Source organism: Mus caroli, unplaced genomic scaffold (assembly GCF_978045245.1).
Source record: "Mus caroli unplaced genomic scaffold, Mus_caroli_1 scaffold_12, whole genome shotgun sequence".
Taxonomy (NCBI): domain Eukaryota; kingdom Metazoa; phylum Chordata; class Mammalia; order Rodentia; family Muridae; genus Mus; species Mus caroli.
In genome coordinates, this window is record NW_028227267.1 from 33,821,352 (window position 1) to 33,835,922 (window position 14,571).

Sequence of the window (14,571 nt, forward strand, 5' to 3'; positions counted from 1 at the left end):
TCATGACCAAGAGAGGAAGAGAGTGATGCCCCATAACCCCTTCTAGGAATAGATGCCCAGGGACCAGGGTCACTTTCTACCAGACCAACAGTACCAGAACTTCCAAATAGCACCAAACCATAGCTTTAGCCATGCATGGTGGGACACGCCTTTAATCCCAGGACCCAGGAGGCAAAGGCAGGAATATCTCTGTGAGTTCAATTCCAGCCTGGTCTACAAAGCAAGTCTAAGACAGCCAGGCTACACAGAGAAATCCTATATTGAAAAATGGGGGGGTGAGGAGTGTTGGGGAAGAACATATAGATCACCCCAGAGAAGTCTCAGATTTTTCCAGGAATCCAGAAACCATACTTTGAGAATGATTCCATAATATGACAGCTCAATTTTCTTATACTGATTAAAGGGAGGGAACTGATAACTGGGATACACAAAGAATTCCTGTAAATGGCTGATAGACATATCAAAATACTTAATTTCACTACCAATTAAAAATACAGTATCCAAACAGGAGTGAACTGTCATTTTGCTCATAAAACACTGAAAAGCACAGAAAGGTGCAATGGTTTCAAGAGTGGAAAGATTCTTAAAATTCTCTCAAAGGAGAAAACACAGGCATGCCCATTTTTATTATTCCTATACCCTTGAATGATTTGAATGAGAAGATTTTAAGTATTATTCTTAAAGACATAATGTGGACCAGCAAAACAACTTAGCAGGTAAAGGTGCTTGCTGCCAAACCTGTTGGCCTGAGTTCAGTCTTGGAGACTCACACAATGAAATGAGAGAACTGACTCCTACAAGTTGTCTTCTGACCTCCATACATATGTGATGGCACATGCATACACACACACACACACACACGACTAATACTATAATAATATAACTTGCCACAGACACTAGGTATTCATAAGACAGATAATAATAAGAATTGGCAAAAATAGAGAAAAACACATCCACTTGTAACGGCTGCTTGGATTGTAGGTTACAAGATATCCCAGTGATCCAGCCAAAAGAAATTAAACCATGTTTCCATGCAGAAATGTCCATGTGAGGCCAGGCACAGTACCATATACATGTGAAGCCAGCAGCACCTGGAGGGATGATGCAGGAGGATCCCTGTGAGTTTGAGGCCAGCCTATGCTGTATATTAAAGTCATATCTCAAAAAGAATACCAACCTGCAAACAACTTTGTGCATAAATGTTCATGGATGTATTGCTCACAACAGCCTAAAAAGGACAAATAAGCCGTGGATTCGTAACAGAAAAATGAATCAGCAAATATGGCCATGGTGTAGGGGGACATACCTAGTAGAGTCCTGGGACCTGGTAGGCTGAGGCAGAAGGGTCATTAGATGCCAACCTGAACTACATAGCCAGATCTCTTCTTATTTAGAAGAACAAATGTTCTAAAAGACCAAACTGATCCAAACCTTCAATGCTACCTTAAATTCCAAGCATAAAGGATGACTCTAAGACTTGGCATAATAGAAGAATATTGGAAAAGAACAAAGTTGGATGACCTATATATTTACAGTTTGAAGTTCACTACAAAGCAACAGCTTTCAGATTTACTAGAAAGCCACAACCACTATGGTGTTCATGTTAGGATAGACACATACACTGGTTCACAAGCAAAGTCCAGTCATGGAGCTACACATGCTTATTTGGCTGATGGCTTTTCAACAACAGTGCCAAGATAATGAAAGTTTAAGAGGATTTGTTTTCAACAACAAAAAAAAAATACTACTAAACTAACATTCATATGCAAAAATAATTTTTTTCAACTCTTACCTTATATCACACACATGTTCACATTTAAGCTGTCAAGGAATTAGTGTGTACACTCAGGTTCTCCTCCAGATAGAAAGGTACTTTGTACTTTAAAGTGCTGGGAAGCTGAATATAAAACACAACTGATTTGCCATGCTCCCTCCAAAACCTAGCTGCCTGAGCAGTGTCTCCAGGAGAGGTACTGAAAAACTTCTCATCTCTTTGATGGGTCTGCCCTACATTTACAAGGCACCAACTTTCTCTTTGGATGTTTTCACCAAGGTGTATTTACTGATGCAACAATGACATCAGGAATCCTAGTCAGCCTGAATGGTCAAAGGTATCCAAGATGGAGGGCTTTCAAACAAGGAAAGTCCTAGCCAATCAGAACAAGATGGATCATCTTTAGGAAAACAAGATGGTTCACCCTAACTGAGAAATTATCTGTCATTAACCTACTATAACTGAATTCTTTCCTAGTTATACCTTTCAAAGCTGGAACTGTGATAGAAAGCAGCCCCATTGTCACCAAGGCCCTGTTTTCTCATAAATGTAGACCAGAATCTAGAGGGATGGAATCTAAATTCAGATGCAAAAGAATGAGGGCCATTTAAGGCTACAGGAATTCAGACTTGGATAACATGGGGACATTAGATAGCATGAGGGAGACATTGGATAGCATGGGAATACATTGGATAACATGGGGAAGACAGTAGATGGCACAGAGGAGACATCGGATGCTTACAGTTCTAGATAGAGTGAGCCCTGGGAGAATGGAGCCTAAAAATAAGGTAGACTAAAGTCTCATGCCAACTTCATTCAAGGTATAAGACAATTTTCACTCTGAGGGCTAAGAGTCACCAGAGTAAAGTTTATAATCACAAGGACAAGTTACAAGTAGGAAAAAAAAGTTTTTCTGTAGAGGTATATAAACAACTAACAATATCCAGTTATAATGGATAATCTGAAGTAATCTCACCCCTATCCACTACACCTGGGAGGGGCATGAAAACATTCCAAGAACAATTCCATGTTTCAAGAAACTGAGGTCTGTTTTCATGGAGTTGTCTCTCAAGCACTTACAATTTTCATAGGACTCCATTCTTGGACTGTGTTCTAACAATTGAATAGCTTGGCAGCGACACTGCCTGGCAAAAAGACATCAGGTAGCAGGGGAGAAACACTGCATTGCATTGCAAAGACACTAAGTAGCACTGGGGAGATGTTGGATAGATAGCATGGTGGGGGGGAGAGGAGGGGTGGAGGGAAGTACTGCTTGCAAATCAACAGCCTGAGGAGCTTTTCATCTGGAACAGAGGGCAGAGACAGGGACGATGGAGACAACAGCCCGGCCTCTAGTCCACTTGCTGGCTCCAGATCGAGTTCCCCTAAAATCGTGAGATTCTGATCCATTACTTGAAAGAAATCCTCTTTTACATAAGATATCTTCACCAATATGCCTGAGGACATAGCCTGATATTTGAGTCTGGTGAAGAGAACACTGGAATTTCTCATCACAGAGACACATTGCATACAATAAGTACTTAGCAAATGTGCATAGGATTAATTGCATACTGTGCTGGGGAACTTTTTATTACATTCATTTCTAAATCTGTACATGTTTATACATATGTGTGGGTCTGCGTGATAGAGAACATATGTGTTGGTCAGAGGCCAACTTGTAAGAAAGAGTCTCTTCCTGGAGATCAAACTGAGGTTCTCATGTTTGGTAACAAACACCTTTACCTGCTGAGCTACTTCCTCTGCCTGGAGATGGTTAGTTTCATGTGGCTACATGGTTAGATATGGTGCTGTGATGCTTGCTATGCTGTCTCAGTATTACACTAAAGGATTTATTAGTATTTACAATCAGTTGACTTTTAATAGACCACCTGGGCCTCCATGATGTAGCAGACCTCATCCAATCAGCCTTGGGAAAGGAAGAGGAAAACCAAGGTTTCCCCAAGAAGACTATAACCTAGAACTGCTGCCTGAGTTTCAGCATAGATGTTAGACCTACTATTCCCTGTGAACCAATTTCTTAAAGTTGTAAATACATTTCCATTCTAGTGATCATGTATCTCTAGAGAATCCAGACTTAGAAATATGCTAACTAGCTGTCCATAAAATGACTGAATCATACCTTCTAGGCAGTAAGGAACCAGGAGACACTGGGGACCACAAGATACCGCGCACAGCTCACCCACCATGTCTATGCACCATCCCTAAAGGTAAAAACATGTGTGGCTTTATAACATCTCTCAGAGAATCCTGCAGGTAGGTGGCCCCAACAACAGGTGTGTTCCCTGTATGTAGGTGTCAGTTGTTCTAAGCTATCAATTTGATCTTCTAGGAAAACAAAAATAACCTGATGAGGTGTAAAAGCCGTATTGTTAAACTACTTCAAATCAATATCTTAATAGCATATCGAGTTTCATTGGGGCCATCTCGTTTCATCTTCCCCATGAGCCCAGGGCATATGCCCTATTGTCATCTTCGGTTGTCACAGACACTTGAGTACCTTGCCTAGGTCAAATTAATATGTGGAAACAGTCACAGTTAGTGAGTGTGCAGAGCCAAAATTCAAACCAGTTACTGAATGTCACTCTGACATAAATAATGCAAAGTCCTAGGACAATGTAAACATCAGGTCAGTAGTATAGCTTATTTTACGTTGTATTCCATACAGACTTCACAATTGGTTATCCAGGGCTCTTTCTAAGCTGTGATGATAATATAGTCCTCCAACCCAGCCCCTGCCCTTCCAACTCACAGACTACGTGGCCTGTTGAAGGGGAATGTCTTAGGACTTACTACAGTTCTCACTGAGAAATTCGCAGCATTCCAGCACCTACAACTCTAACCCCTTACATGGAATTTCTTAAGGACTAAAGCAACAGAAACAATATGGCTGTGAGAAGCTGGGGACCCTAATCTTTGTCCTGTTCCTCATTAGCACAGTATTCCTGCTTAGGACAATGTCGGAGGCTCTAATCATTTACTTTGACATAGGAGAGGGTTGCATATACTAAGAGACTAGATGTGCTAAGTCTTCAGTATCTCACAAATTCTAAACATCAGAACTCAACTTTGGCAACCAGAAAATAAGCGCGCCGATGAAAAAGGATAGAGATAAATGATCCCTGATACTTAAGGTAATTTTGAAGTGACATGGGAATGACTGATACGAAAACAAGCCCAGAGAATTTAGACCTCAAAGTCTAAAGTAAAGACCTATTTCCATATGGAAAACACCCCAAGAAGCATTGCAGATTCTTACATGAGGAAATAACTAGAAAGCAACAGCGTTCACTACCCTGAGAGACAGAGAAGCGAGGCAGTCATCTGCAAGCTGCTACTATGTCAGAGTTGGAGCTGAGACCTGGGATCAGATTACAAGGCGATGTAATCAGCTGGTTGCCTTTCCCAGGAACTATCCCTGCCGACCGACCTCCGGGTTGGAGAGGGAAGCTGGAGGTGACTCCTAGCACCAGAGTCTTTGACACAAAGAAAGAGAAAATAAATCTGGGCAGCCCAGTCCAACAGCAAGCACTGGGGCTCTGTGCCAGCCAGAAAAGGCAGCCGCCACCATGCAGGGAACCCAACTCAAGTGCTCTACAACAACAGCTTACACTTAAGCTCTGAGCCACTTCTCCAAATGCATTCTTCCTTTTTCCTTCAGTCTTGGATTCTATCCCATGGACTGGTGCTACCCACATTCAGGGTGTGTATTCCTACCTCAAAAAGAAAAGAAAAGGAAACAAAAACAAAAACCTGTGAGACCCAGAGCAAGCGCTCTGCCCCCACCTGCCTCTCCTCTCTCTTAATATAATATTTGTATTACTTCAGGAATTTCATATCATACACATATCTCACTTATTTCCTAGTCCTTTCATATCCACCTTCTACCCTGTGACCTCCCCCAAATATTAAAAAAAAAAAAAGTCCAACTTGTGTTATCTACATACTCACTGTAGCATGGTCAAACTTTGAGTGGCCTCCCTCTTAAATAGAACAGAGTTGTTCCCCTGCACCCCTGTCAGAAGCCAACAACTGTGGAGAGCTAACGTGGGCATCTTTATCACACTTTTTAAAAGTTCTCTTCCATGGCTTCCTATTTAGGCTGCTATTTTTTTTCTTTCCTGGGGGGGGGGAAGGGAGGAGTTGGGGTGGGGGTAGGTTTGTCTCTTAAATGAATATAAACCCTGTCAAGTTGGCATTAAGATTAGCCACCACAATCAGGGAGATTGTGCACCTTTTTACATCTTCATTGTGATTTAAAGTAGTCCTTTATAAACTGCTCATTTGGATATTTTCTTACTTTTTCTCTTAATTGTCTTTCCCTAATTGATTTGGGAAACTAGCTTATATTTCCTGAATATTAATACCTCGTCTGTTCTATGTGTTATAAATCACCCCCTCCATGTATCTTCTGTTTTGTTCTTTTAAGGATTTTTATTATTGTGCGTGCTGATGCTTGCATGTGTGTATGATCTCTCTGTGTGAGAGTAGTTGTGCGTGTGCCAGTGCATGAACAACAGAGGAGAGAGGACCACTTCTGGGAGTTGATTCTCTTTTCCTATTGTGTCTTGATGCATGGTCTCACTTGTTTCAGCCATGTTGCATAGCATACTCCAGGGCAGCTGGACTAGTCTCCTATCTCAGCTTCCAGCCTTGAGGTGAGAGTAACAGACTACAAAATGCAAAGCCACAGCACATGACTTTTTAATGTGGCCTCTAGGGGTTAAATTCAAGTTATCAGGCTTGCACAAAAACTTCTACCCACTGAACCATCCTGATGGCCTTTGTCTTTTTCAAAACTATCAAGGAGATAGTTTCTTATTTAATGATGTTTTCCTTTATTTTACATTTTTCTTTTATTGGCCTAATAGTTTTACTATTTTGTATGCTGGCTTTTACTTATCTTTAATGTGTCTTTTCAGGAGCTGAAGAGGTAAGTTAGTAATTAAAAGCACTGACTGGATTTAAGTTCAGTTCCTGCAAGGCAGTTCATGACCCTCTGTGACTCTAATCCTAGAGGATCTGATGCCTCTTCTGGCCTCCGAGGGTACTGTACCAGCCTGGTACTACAGAGACATCAACATTCAGGCAAACACTCATACACATAAAATAAAAATGATAACATCTCAAAAAATAAACAGATAAATAAAAGTCTTTTGTATACACGGAAAAAAAAAACTATAGTAAAATGCTTGTGCTGAAGCAGAAAGAATAGAAACTTGAATTGTAGCAGGTAGGCCAGTTCTCAGATCCCAGTTCCCCGATTACTTACCCAGTGCAGACTGCTAAGTCTGCCTGAGATTCATCTGCCAAATTAAAATAGAGCTCAATTCTCACTTTATCAATTCAAAGACACGCATCTTAACATTTCTGCAATCAGGATGTGTCTTACAATCAACAATGCATCATGACTTAATTCATAAAATGCATACAGGGCAGCTTCTGGGTAAGAAGGTAAGACTAAACAGGATTAGCACAGGCCTGGTAGGTCTTCCATCAGGGTGAGTTCTTCTCAAGGAATACAGCTGCTATTGTTTTGCTGGCTTCCCAGTACCCTTTGCTTTTGAGCTTCCAACATTCACTTGCTGAGGACCCCTTCACGATCCCCATATCAAAAGCTCTCAGCTGACACTCCATGTAATGGGATTCATGTAACAGGGTTTCTGATGCTAACATCCCGTTCCCCAATTGGTTCTTGATTTGTCAGTAAAGAAGGCTGGGGGCCAGTTGCTGGTTAGAAGTTACAGGCGGGACTTCTGGGTCGCAGGAGAAAAAGGCAGATTCAGGGAAGGAGGAAGGAATTTTTTTCTGCCATGCTTTGGAGGAGGAGGAACTCAGCAACCATGTGAGATCTTGGGGAAACCGGGGGTCTATGGCCTCCACTACAGGAGGGGCTAAGTGTGACTAGCCCCTGAAGTTTAGAGCAAGTGGAGAGACAGAGATAATAAATTGGTAAGGGCGAGCTTTTCCAGGCAGGAGATAGTAACACCCAGCAAATGTGCCTAGAAGGCAAGTTGTAAAGGAACAAACTCTGTGTGTGTGTGTGTGTGTGTGTGTGTGTGTTTTATCCTCAGATTCAAGGGTCTCAGGTAGAATGTGGTAGTGTGGCCACCTCCCAGAGAAAAGGCAAGTAAAACAAAAGGGAAGTAGGAAGGGGCCAGTAGTGAGGCTGGACCCAGAGCTAAAGGTGGTAGCTTAAAACTACACGCAACAGATTCAGACTATCTGGATCTTGTATTTAAGGGTTCCACACAAAGTAACTCTTTCTCTATAGCTTCAAAAAGTATACCTCATCCTTGGGGTTACCCACATCTGTCAGGTACCAAGAGCTATCACCACAGTCCCTACAGATGACTTCATACTCCTTCACAACAGGAGTTCTGCACTTCTATTGACCCTCTCAATGCCTACCTGGCATATCTAGAGGGTTGTAACTTCTGAAAGGCTGGCAAGGAGATAGAGAGCTGTGGGCCTTGGTGATTTTTGACAAATGGGACTGCCTCAGGAGATTTGGGGAAGGCAAAACAGGAATAGAAATGAACCAGTTGAAAAGAATGTAACTTCTGAAAGGCTGGCAAGGAGATAGAGAGCTGTGGGCCTTGGTGATTTTTGACAAATGGGACTGCCTCAGGAGATTTGGGGAAGGCAAAACAGGAATAGAAATGAACCAGTTGAAAAGAACTGGAGGCCATCAGCTAGTGTCCTATGTTAAGGGTAGGCACAAAGAAGTCTGCATGCTGGCCCATTAACTACTCATAGCCACTTATGTAGGAAGATAGTTTTAGCAACTCTCTCTCTCTCCCAGTACAGAGGAAAGACTGAGCTGCAAGAGGGAAGTGATGTGGCCAGTGATGCTGAAACTGTACCACTAAGATGCTGACTCACTGGCTGCTGTCCCACCATCCTGGCTTTGGTTTTAGGATAGAATATGAACCACAAAGTGAGCTTCTATCAAAGTCAATGTCATGAGTCTGGTGGAACATCAACTCATGGAAAGCCCACTAGATCTCACAAAACAAATGGGGACAGCACATAGATCTGGCTATGTCACAAACTATCTGCAAAATGCATAAGCATACACCAATCTTCATACTCCCTTTCAGAGATCACCAGCTTTGGTCCATTGCTCTGACCATGTCTAGGAGCAGTCATAACTAGGATCATTCCAGGCCAGAGGCTACTCCTACTATTCTCAGCTACTCCTACTATTCTCAGCTACTCCTACTATTCTCAGCAGATCACAGCAGTTCTCAGGGGAGTGTGTCTCATGCCCATCATAAACTATGTCTTCATTTCACCCACACGAATGTTTATCAACATCCCAAAGAGCAAAGGAGGTCTTCTGGGAAGATTGAACTTCTTCCCATTTACCCTACACATTGAAAATAAACTTGCAAATCTCACTAGGAGTGATGGCTTGAGAGACACAGAAAAAGGTTAAGATACTAGTATTCTAAACTACACCTCTATCTCCCAGACTCTAGAGTAACTAAGGTTGACCAAGCAGAAATGTCTTTTTCCCATACCACTAATTCAGGAAAGAACAGAGATGAGTGTAACCTGCTTCTTATGCTATGTGCCGATATGGTAAAGACAAGTTTTGAATCTCCCCCGCCCCCCATTACTGTTTAAAAAAAAAAAAAAAAAGCTTTGTTACTCCCATTGTAAGGTGAATTCCAATGTTATCTCAATAGGTGATAAAATCCAAGTGACATGGTTCCATCCAGGCTGTAAACATTTTTAAATTGCATCAACACAACCCAAGAGTAGAAGAACCGAGGCAGTTATGCTCTTAAACACCTCAAGAACTTATCTCTAGCCCCAAGGAAGTGAGAGGGAGCAAGATTCCCAACTTGAAGTTTTGGTGTCACCAAGAGAAACAAGGGAAAAGGGGAGATTGCACAGATCCTACGAACGTTAGAGTGGCTGGATGAAATCCTGCAGAAGCATAGTTATGACACTACTCCAGAGTCTCAAGGTGACAACACGACTTCCCACTGAACAACAAATGATCAAACACAACAACTGACTCTACGGAGTCACTGAACATAAACAGTTAGCATGACAGCGGGTGAGTAGACTTTCAACCTGTGGGGTTTCCTTCTGCTGCACCTGGATCAGGAGATGGCTACAAAGGAGTATCTCATAGTGAGAAAAACAATGTGTGTGCCCAATGTCCTCTGCTCTCCCTTACAATAGAGTTCTAAGCTATCCTTCCAGCTCATTTCTGTGGTTCCAACTGTGTATCTGAGAGTTGGGAAAGTCATAGAGTTTTGTGAACTAGAATGGTCTATGATCCCTGGGTTTACCCACAGCCTCATCAAATATAACTAGAGAAAGGTCAAGGCACACTTGGCCCCGGCCTGCCATCAGAGTGTGGCCTGAGCTCACAGATGGTGAATTCAGGTCTAATAGAGACTGGGAAATTTTCCCAGTAAAGGAAGAATCTCAATGAGAACAATGGCCAGAAGGAATGTAATACCATTTTATGTTGAGCATACCTGAGCAATGTTGTACAGAGAGATCCCAAGAGACCAGAATACACCTCAACAGGGACACAGGAGATATGCCATGCAAAACAAATAAGGAGAATGAAGACTGGGAAGGTATGTGCATATGCTGAGAAGGGAAAGACCCAAAGGATGGATGTTTCCAATTTGAGCCACCACATAGATTCCTTGCATGATACCTGGCTCCTGGTACTTGTGTCAACTGTGTACAGTATGATCTTTCTGTTCAAACTTCCAAAGGCTAAACTCTATGCAGGCCATCAATTGGGATAAGTGAGTGAATGGGTGAATGGCTAGACAAAAGAACAAGTGACAGATTTTTCCATTTAATTGGAGTTCTAAGACCAGCAGGAATTATAAAGGAAAATCTGTTTTGAGACTATAGGTCAAAGCCATGGAATGTGTATTTGACTCCATCACTCAGCAGCTGGGTGGCCTTGGCTGTACTCTATCTGTTCTGTGAGGCTCAGCACTCCTACTTGCAGTAGGAACATAGGTTCTTGCCTTTCAGACATGGGGAGCCTTCAGGTATGTGCTTCAACAAAGCTCTCACAGGTTGTAGGGCCTTCAAGACCCTTTATCAGGATTCTAGGACAGGAATCAGGCAGTCTGTACTCTCACCCCTCCAGCAAAAAGCTTTCTGGCTCCTGGGACAGAGCCAGTTCTTCCCCTAGAACTCTCCAGAGTCAAGCCCAAGGCCAAGGAGTTCCCAGGGGTAGCACTGAAGCATGGAGCTAAAATCTGAATGAGATTTTGGCCTAGGATGCATACATTCCTCAGCCAGTCCCCTCTCTTTTCTATTCTTTATAAATCACAAATGTAATTACTCAGAAAATAATCTTCTGCACCAAAACCCCAAATGAGTTTAATGTATAATTTATATATGAAAATGTAGATGCCAGTGTGTGATGAATCTCCACATAAATATTTTTGCAGTTAAATTTTTAGGCATCTGTCTTCTTTCCAAAGGATTTGCCAGGCAGATGTGAGGCCTCAGGACTCAGGCTGAATGGGGATGGAAAGCCCTGGCGTGTGGACTGCCACAGCTTGTAATTTGGTTGCCAGAACATTGAGCCCAGACTTTGAGCCAGCCAGCTAAAGTCATGTCAGAGCTCTGTCACAACCTCTGAGTGTGTGTGTCAGGGGGAGAGGGGTCACATGCTCAGGGTGAGTGTTCTTGCTATTTCTTGCTCAGAACAGGTATTTAACATTGTCCCAGCTCTATGCTCAGTCTCAAGGAAGGAAAGCACAGTGAAGTGTAGCTTGAGTACCAGCAGTTTGGAATCTACTGGGAGAGTCACACAAGGGAATGATGAATAACAGTGGTGGAGTAGCAAATGATGCAACTGGGGTTGGTCCTATGTGCCAGAAAGGTACATCAATGGCATCTCCCAAGTTTCCAGGGGCAGGGGCAACAGATAAAACAAAAGAACATCACCAACAGTAAGAAAAACATGCAAAAGACCAGCGTGAGAGTGGACATGATGAGGCGGTACCATCATGCCTGAAGAATGTATTGAGGCAGACCAACATGGAGGTTAGATTGGAAGGTGGAAGCCAGGCCACCAACAGGTCTGCATATGGCCTGGGTTGACCCCTTTGAATAGATCAAAGCTACACTTTGCTTGATGAATAGATGGAGACAAGTGAGGAAGGGTCACAGGGGCAAAAAAGAAAGCAAGTGGATCCGTGCTACAAAGTATAGAGGTGAGCTATGTGTTTTACTAAAAAAAAAAAATAATAATAATAAATAGCCCTTATATTCTAAGAGATTAGAACTTTTGCTGGACTTTACAGACAGACTTAGTAACATACCTTGAGGTCACTTAAGACTTTTAAGATCACTATCCTACTGTGTACTCAGTCTGTTCGTTTAATCTGCCTTTAAGAGGACAATACAACAAACAACCAGCCTTAATTGCTTTGAATTTCCCATGTATTCAACTTTTACAACCTAAGCTAATGCATAGCTGTAATCTTAATCCACCTGGCATTAGTGATCTGCACCAAGTTTTAGCCTTTGAATCTTTGAATAGATGGATCATAGGGCATTCGGGTCGACTGAAGTAGCAGTATAGGGAATACTGGTGACTCAAGAACCAGGAGGCAAGTATCATACAAGGCAGTTCCCATGCACCTCACTCAAGAATGATGCGTATGTTTTGGGACCTGTGTTATAATCAGCAGTTTCTGAAAGAGCAAATATAGGTTGAAACCAATTTTATAAAATAAATATCCCGCCGGGCGTGGTGGCGCACACCTTTAATCCCAGCACTTGGGAGGCAGAGGCAGGCGGATTTCTGAGTTCGAGGCCAGCCTGGTCTACAAAGTGAATTCCAGGACAGCCAGGGCTATACAGAGAAACCCTGTCTCGAAAAAACCAAAAAATAAATAAATAAATAAATAAATAAATATCCCAAAAGTGTTGAATGCCACATATAAATGTTGATTGGTAAATAGCAATGTTTGTAATACTCTTTGTTATCTGGGTCAGTTAGGGTCAGTGACCTAATCTCTTGTTACACTTTGTTAAAGATTTCCGTGAAGAACCCATTATTCCTTTCCCCATGTGATGCTTTCTGCATTTTTCAATAACAGAGAGGACAAAATCTTTGTTAGGGGCAGACACACCCACAGAGAGACAGGGACAAACAGATTCACAAGACAGCCTTCAGGCAGGCACATAATCAGACTCATACAACAGACAGAGGGCAATGGAAGATGCAGGGATATAGAAGATTCAAATCTGGGCTCACTCTTAATTAAATGACACCAAGAGAAAATGCTTCATTGATCTCTGTTCTTAATGTATGCAACACCAGCACATTATTGGTGACTCTGCATTTACTTTATTGTCATGTTTTCAAAGGGACCATAAAGTGTGTACAACATACACAAAAGCTAGTCTGCGTAGCAGAATCTTGAATGTGCAAAGTGCCTTAGCACACCTGATGCTGGCTAGAGGTCCCAAGTAGGTCTGTTAGCACCAGCACATGGCTTTAACTGACAAATGACTTTGAATATAAAGTACCTGAAAGACAGGTTGGGTCTTTGCTTCTCGCCGGAAGTTGCTACTGCCATTTGGAGATGATGGCTCATTATGCGAGGAAATTTTCTGGCATCCTTCTGACAGATGTGCAGTGGGACTATAAACACAACCCACAGCATCCTCTCACATGAAGATGTATACACTGTGGGCTGTGATATAGAGTACAGACCTAAGCTGAGAATCAGAGTCTATATGCCAGGGAGGAGGGACCTAGTTATCTTCAATGTACTCTGACTAGAACTGCTATTGAGGGTGGAGAATATGCCCTTGGTCTGGGCATATACCTTACTAGTAGAGTACACAAAGCCTCAGACTCAATCCCCAGAATCAGAAAAAGACAATGGTCTCTGTTATTCACCATGCAATTGTCAAGCATCAGATTCCACGGTGCCTTCTTTGAAGTGAGGCCTTATACAAAGGAAGTCCACACTTCCCCAGCCCATCTGAGCCCTGCATAGTCCCTGCCACAGTCTTCTATAATCTTGGTTGGAAACCCAAACTAGTGGAACTAAAGGCCCCAGCACAAGGCTTCCAAAGCCCCAGTCTTTATCACACTAGTGCCCATATGAAAGGAGAACCCAGCCTTGACTCGTTAACTTTCTCATTATTAGTGAAGATTTGGTGACCCCCAAGCCACATACCTCTCTTGACCTTTGCCGGCCTCAGGCCCTCGGCCTGAGCCAGGGCATCCCACGCCTCCCGTTCCCTCCATCGCCGGAGCTGCTCCTCTCGCATCTTATAGAAGAGGATGTGCTTCTGCACATCGCTGAGCTCGGCCAGCAGCTCTGGGTCGATGTACATGTCCTGCAGGATCTGCTGCAGCATGATGGTGTGGGGGACACACACCGGAGTGCGGCCAGTCAGAACTCCAAGGCTATGCAAGATCCCTGGGCCAGGCCAACGCCGCTGCGAGCCAATTCTGCCCTAGCTCCTCACTTTGGAGCCACTCCAGATGTCCTCTCCTTGGACAGCATCTTTGTCCTGTCTCAGCTCCCAGCCAGTGATGGATTCATATCGGCCAGGACAGCATTATTCACCCAAGCAGCAAGAACCAAGGAGCTCTGAGGGGAAGCAGAGGCAGAGAGCTGTCTAGTCCTGGCTTCCTATTAAGATCACTTATCATTAGATTACCGCATTTCAGCAGTGCTGTGGCTTCACCTGGGGTTTCTACAACAATAAGGGTCCAAACATCTGCTCAGACCCAAATCCACCTGGGTCGG

At 43.0% G+C, this 14,571-nt stretch overlaps 1 protein-coding gene across 1 annotated transcript in view; it reads right to left on the reverse strand.

Moving 5' to 3' along the window:
• Positions 1-14,306, reverse strand: part of Sh2d4b (SH2 domain containing 4B) — a 75,292-nt gene extending 60,986 nt beyond the window's left edge. Inside the window, exon 1 of the mRNA XM_021182485.3 lies at positions 13,993-14,306. Within this exon, the coding sequence (XP_021038144.1) occupies positions 13,993-14,176 (184 nt within the window). The 5' untranslated portion in view covers positions 14,177-14,306. The remainder of the gene's footprint in view (positions 1-13,992) is intronic.
• Positions 14,307-14,571: the final 265 nt, after the last annotated feature.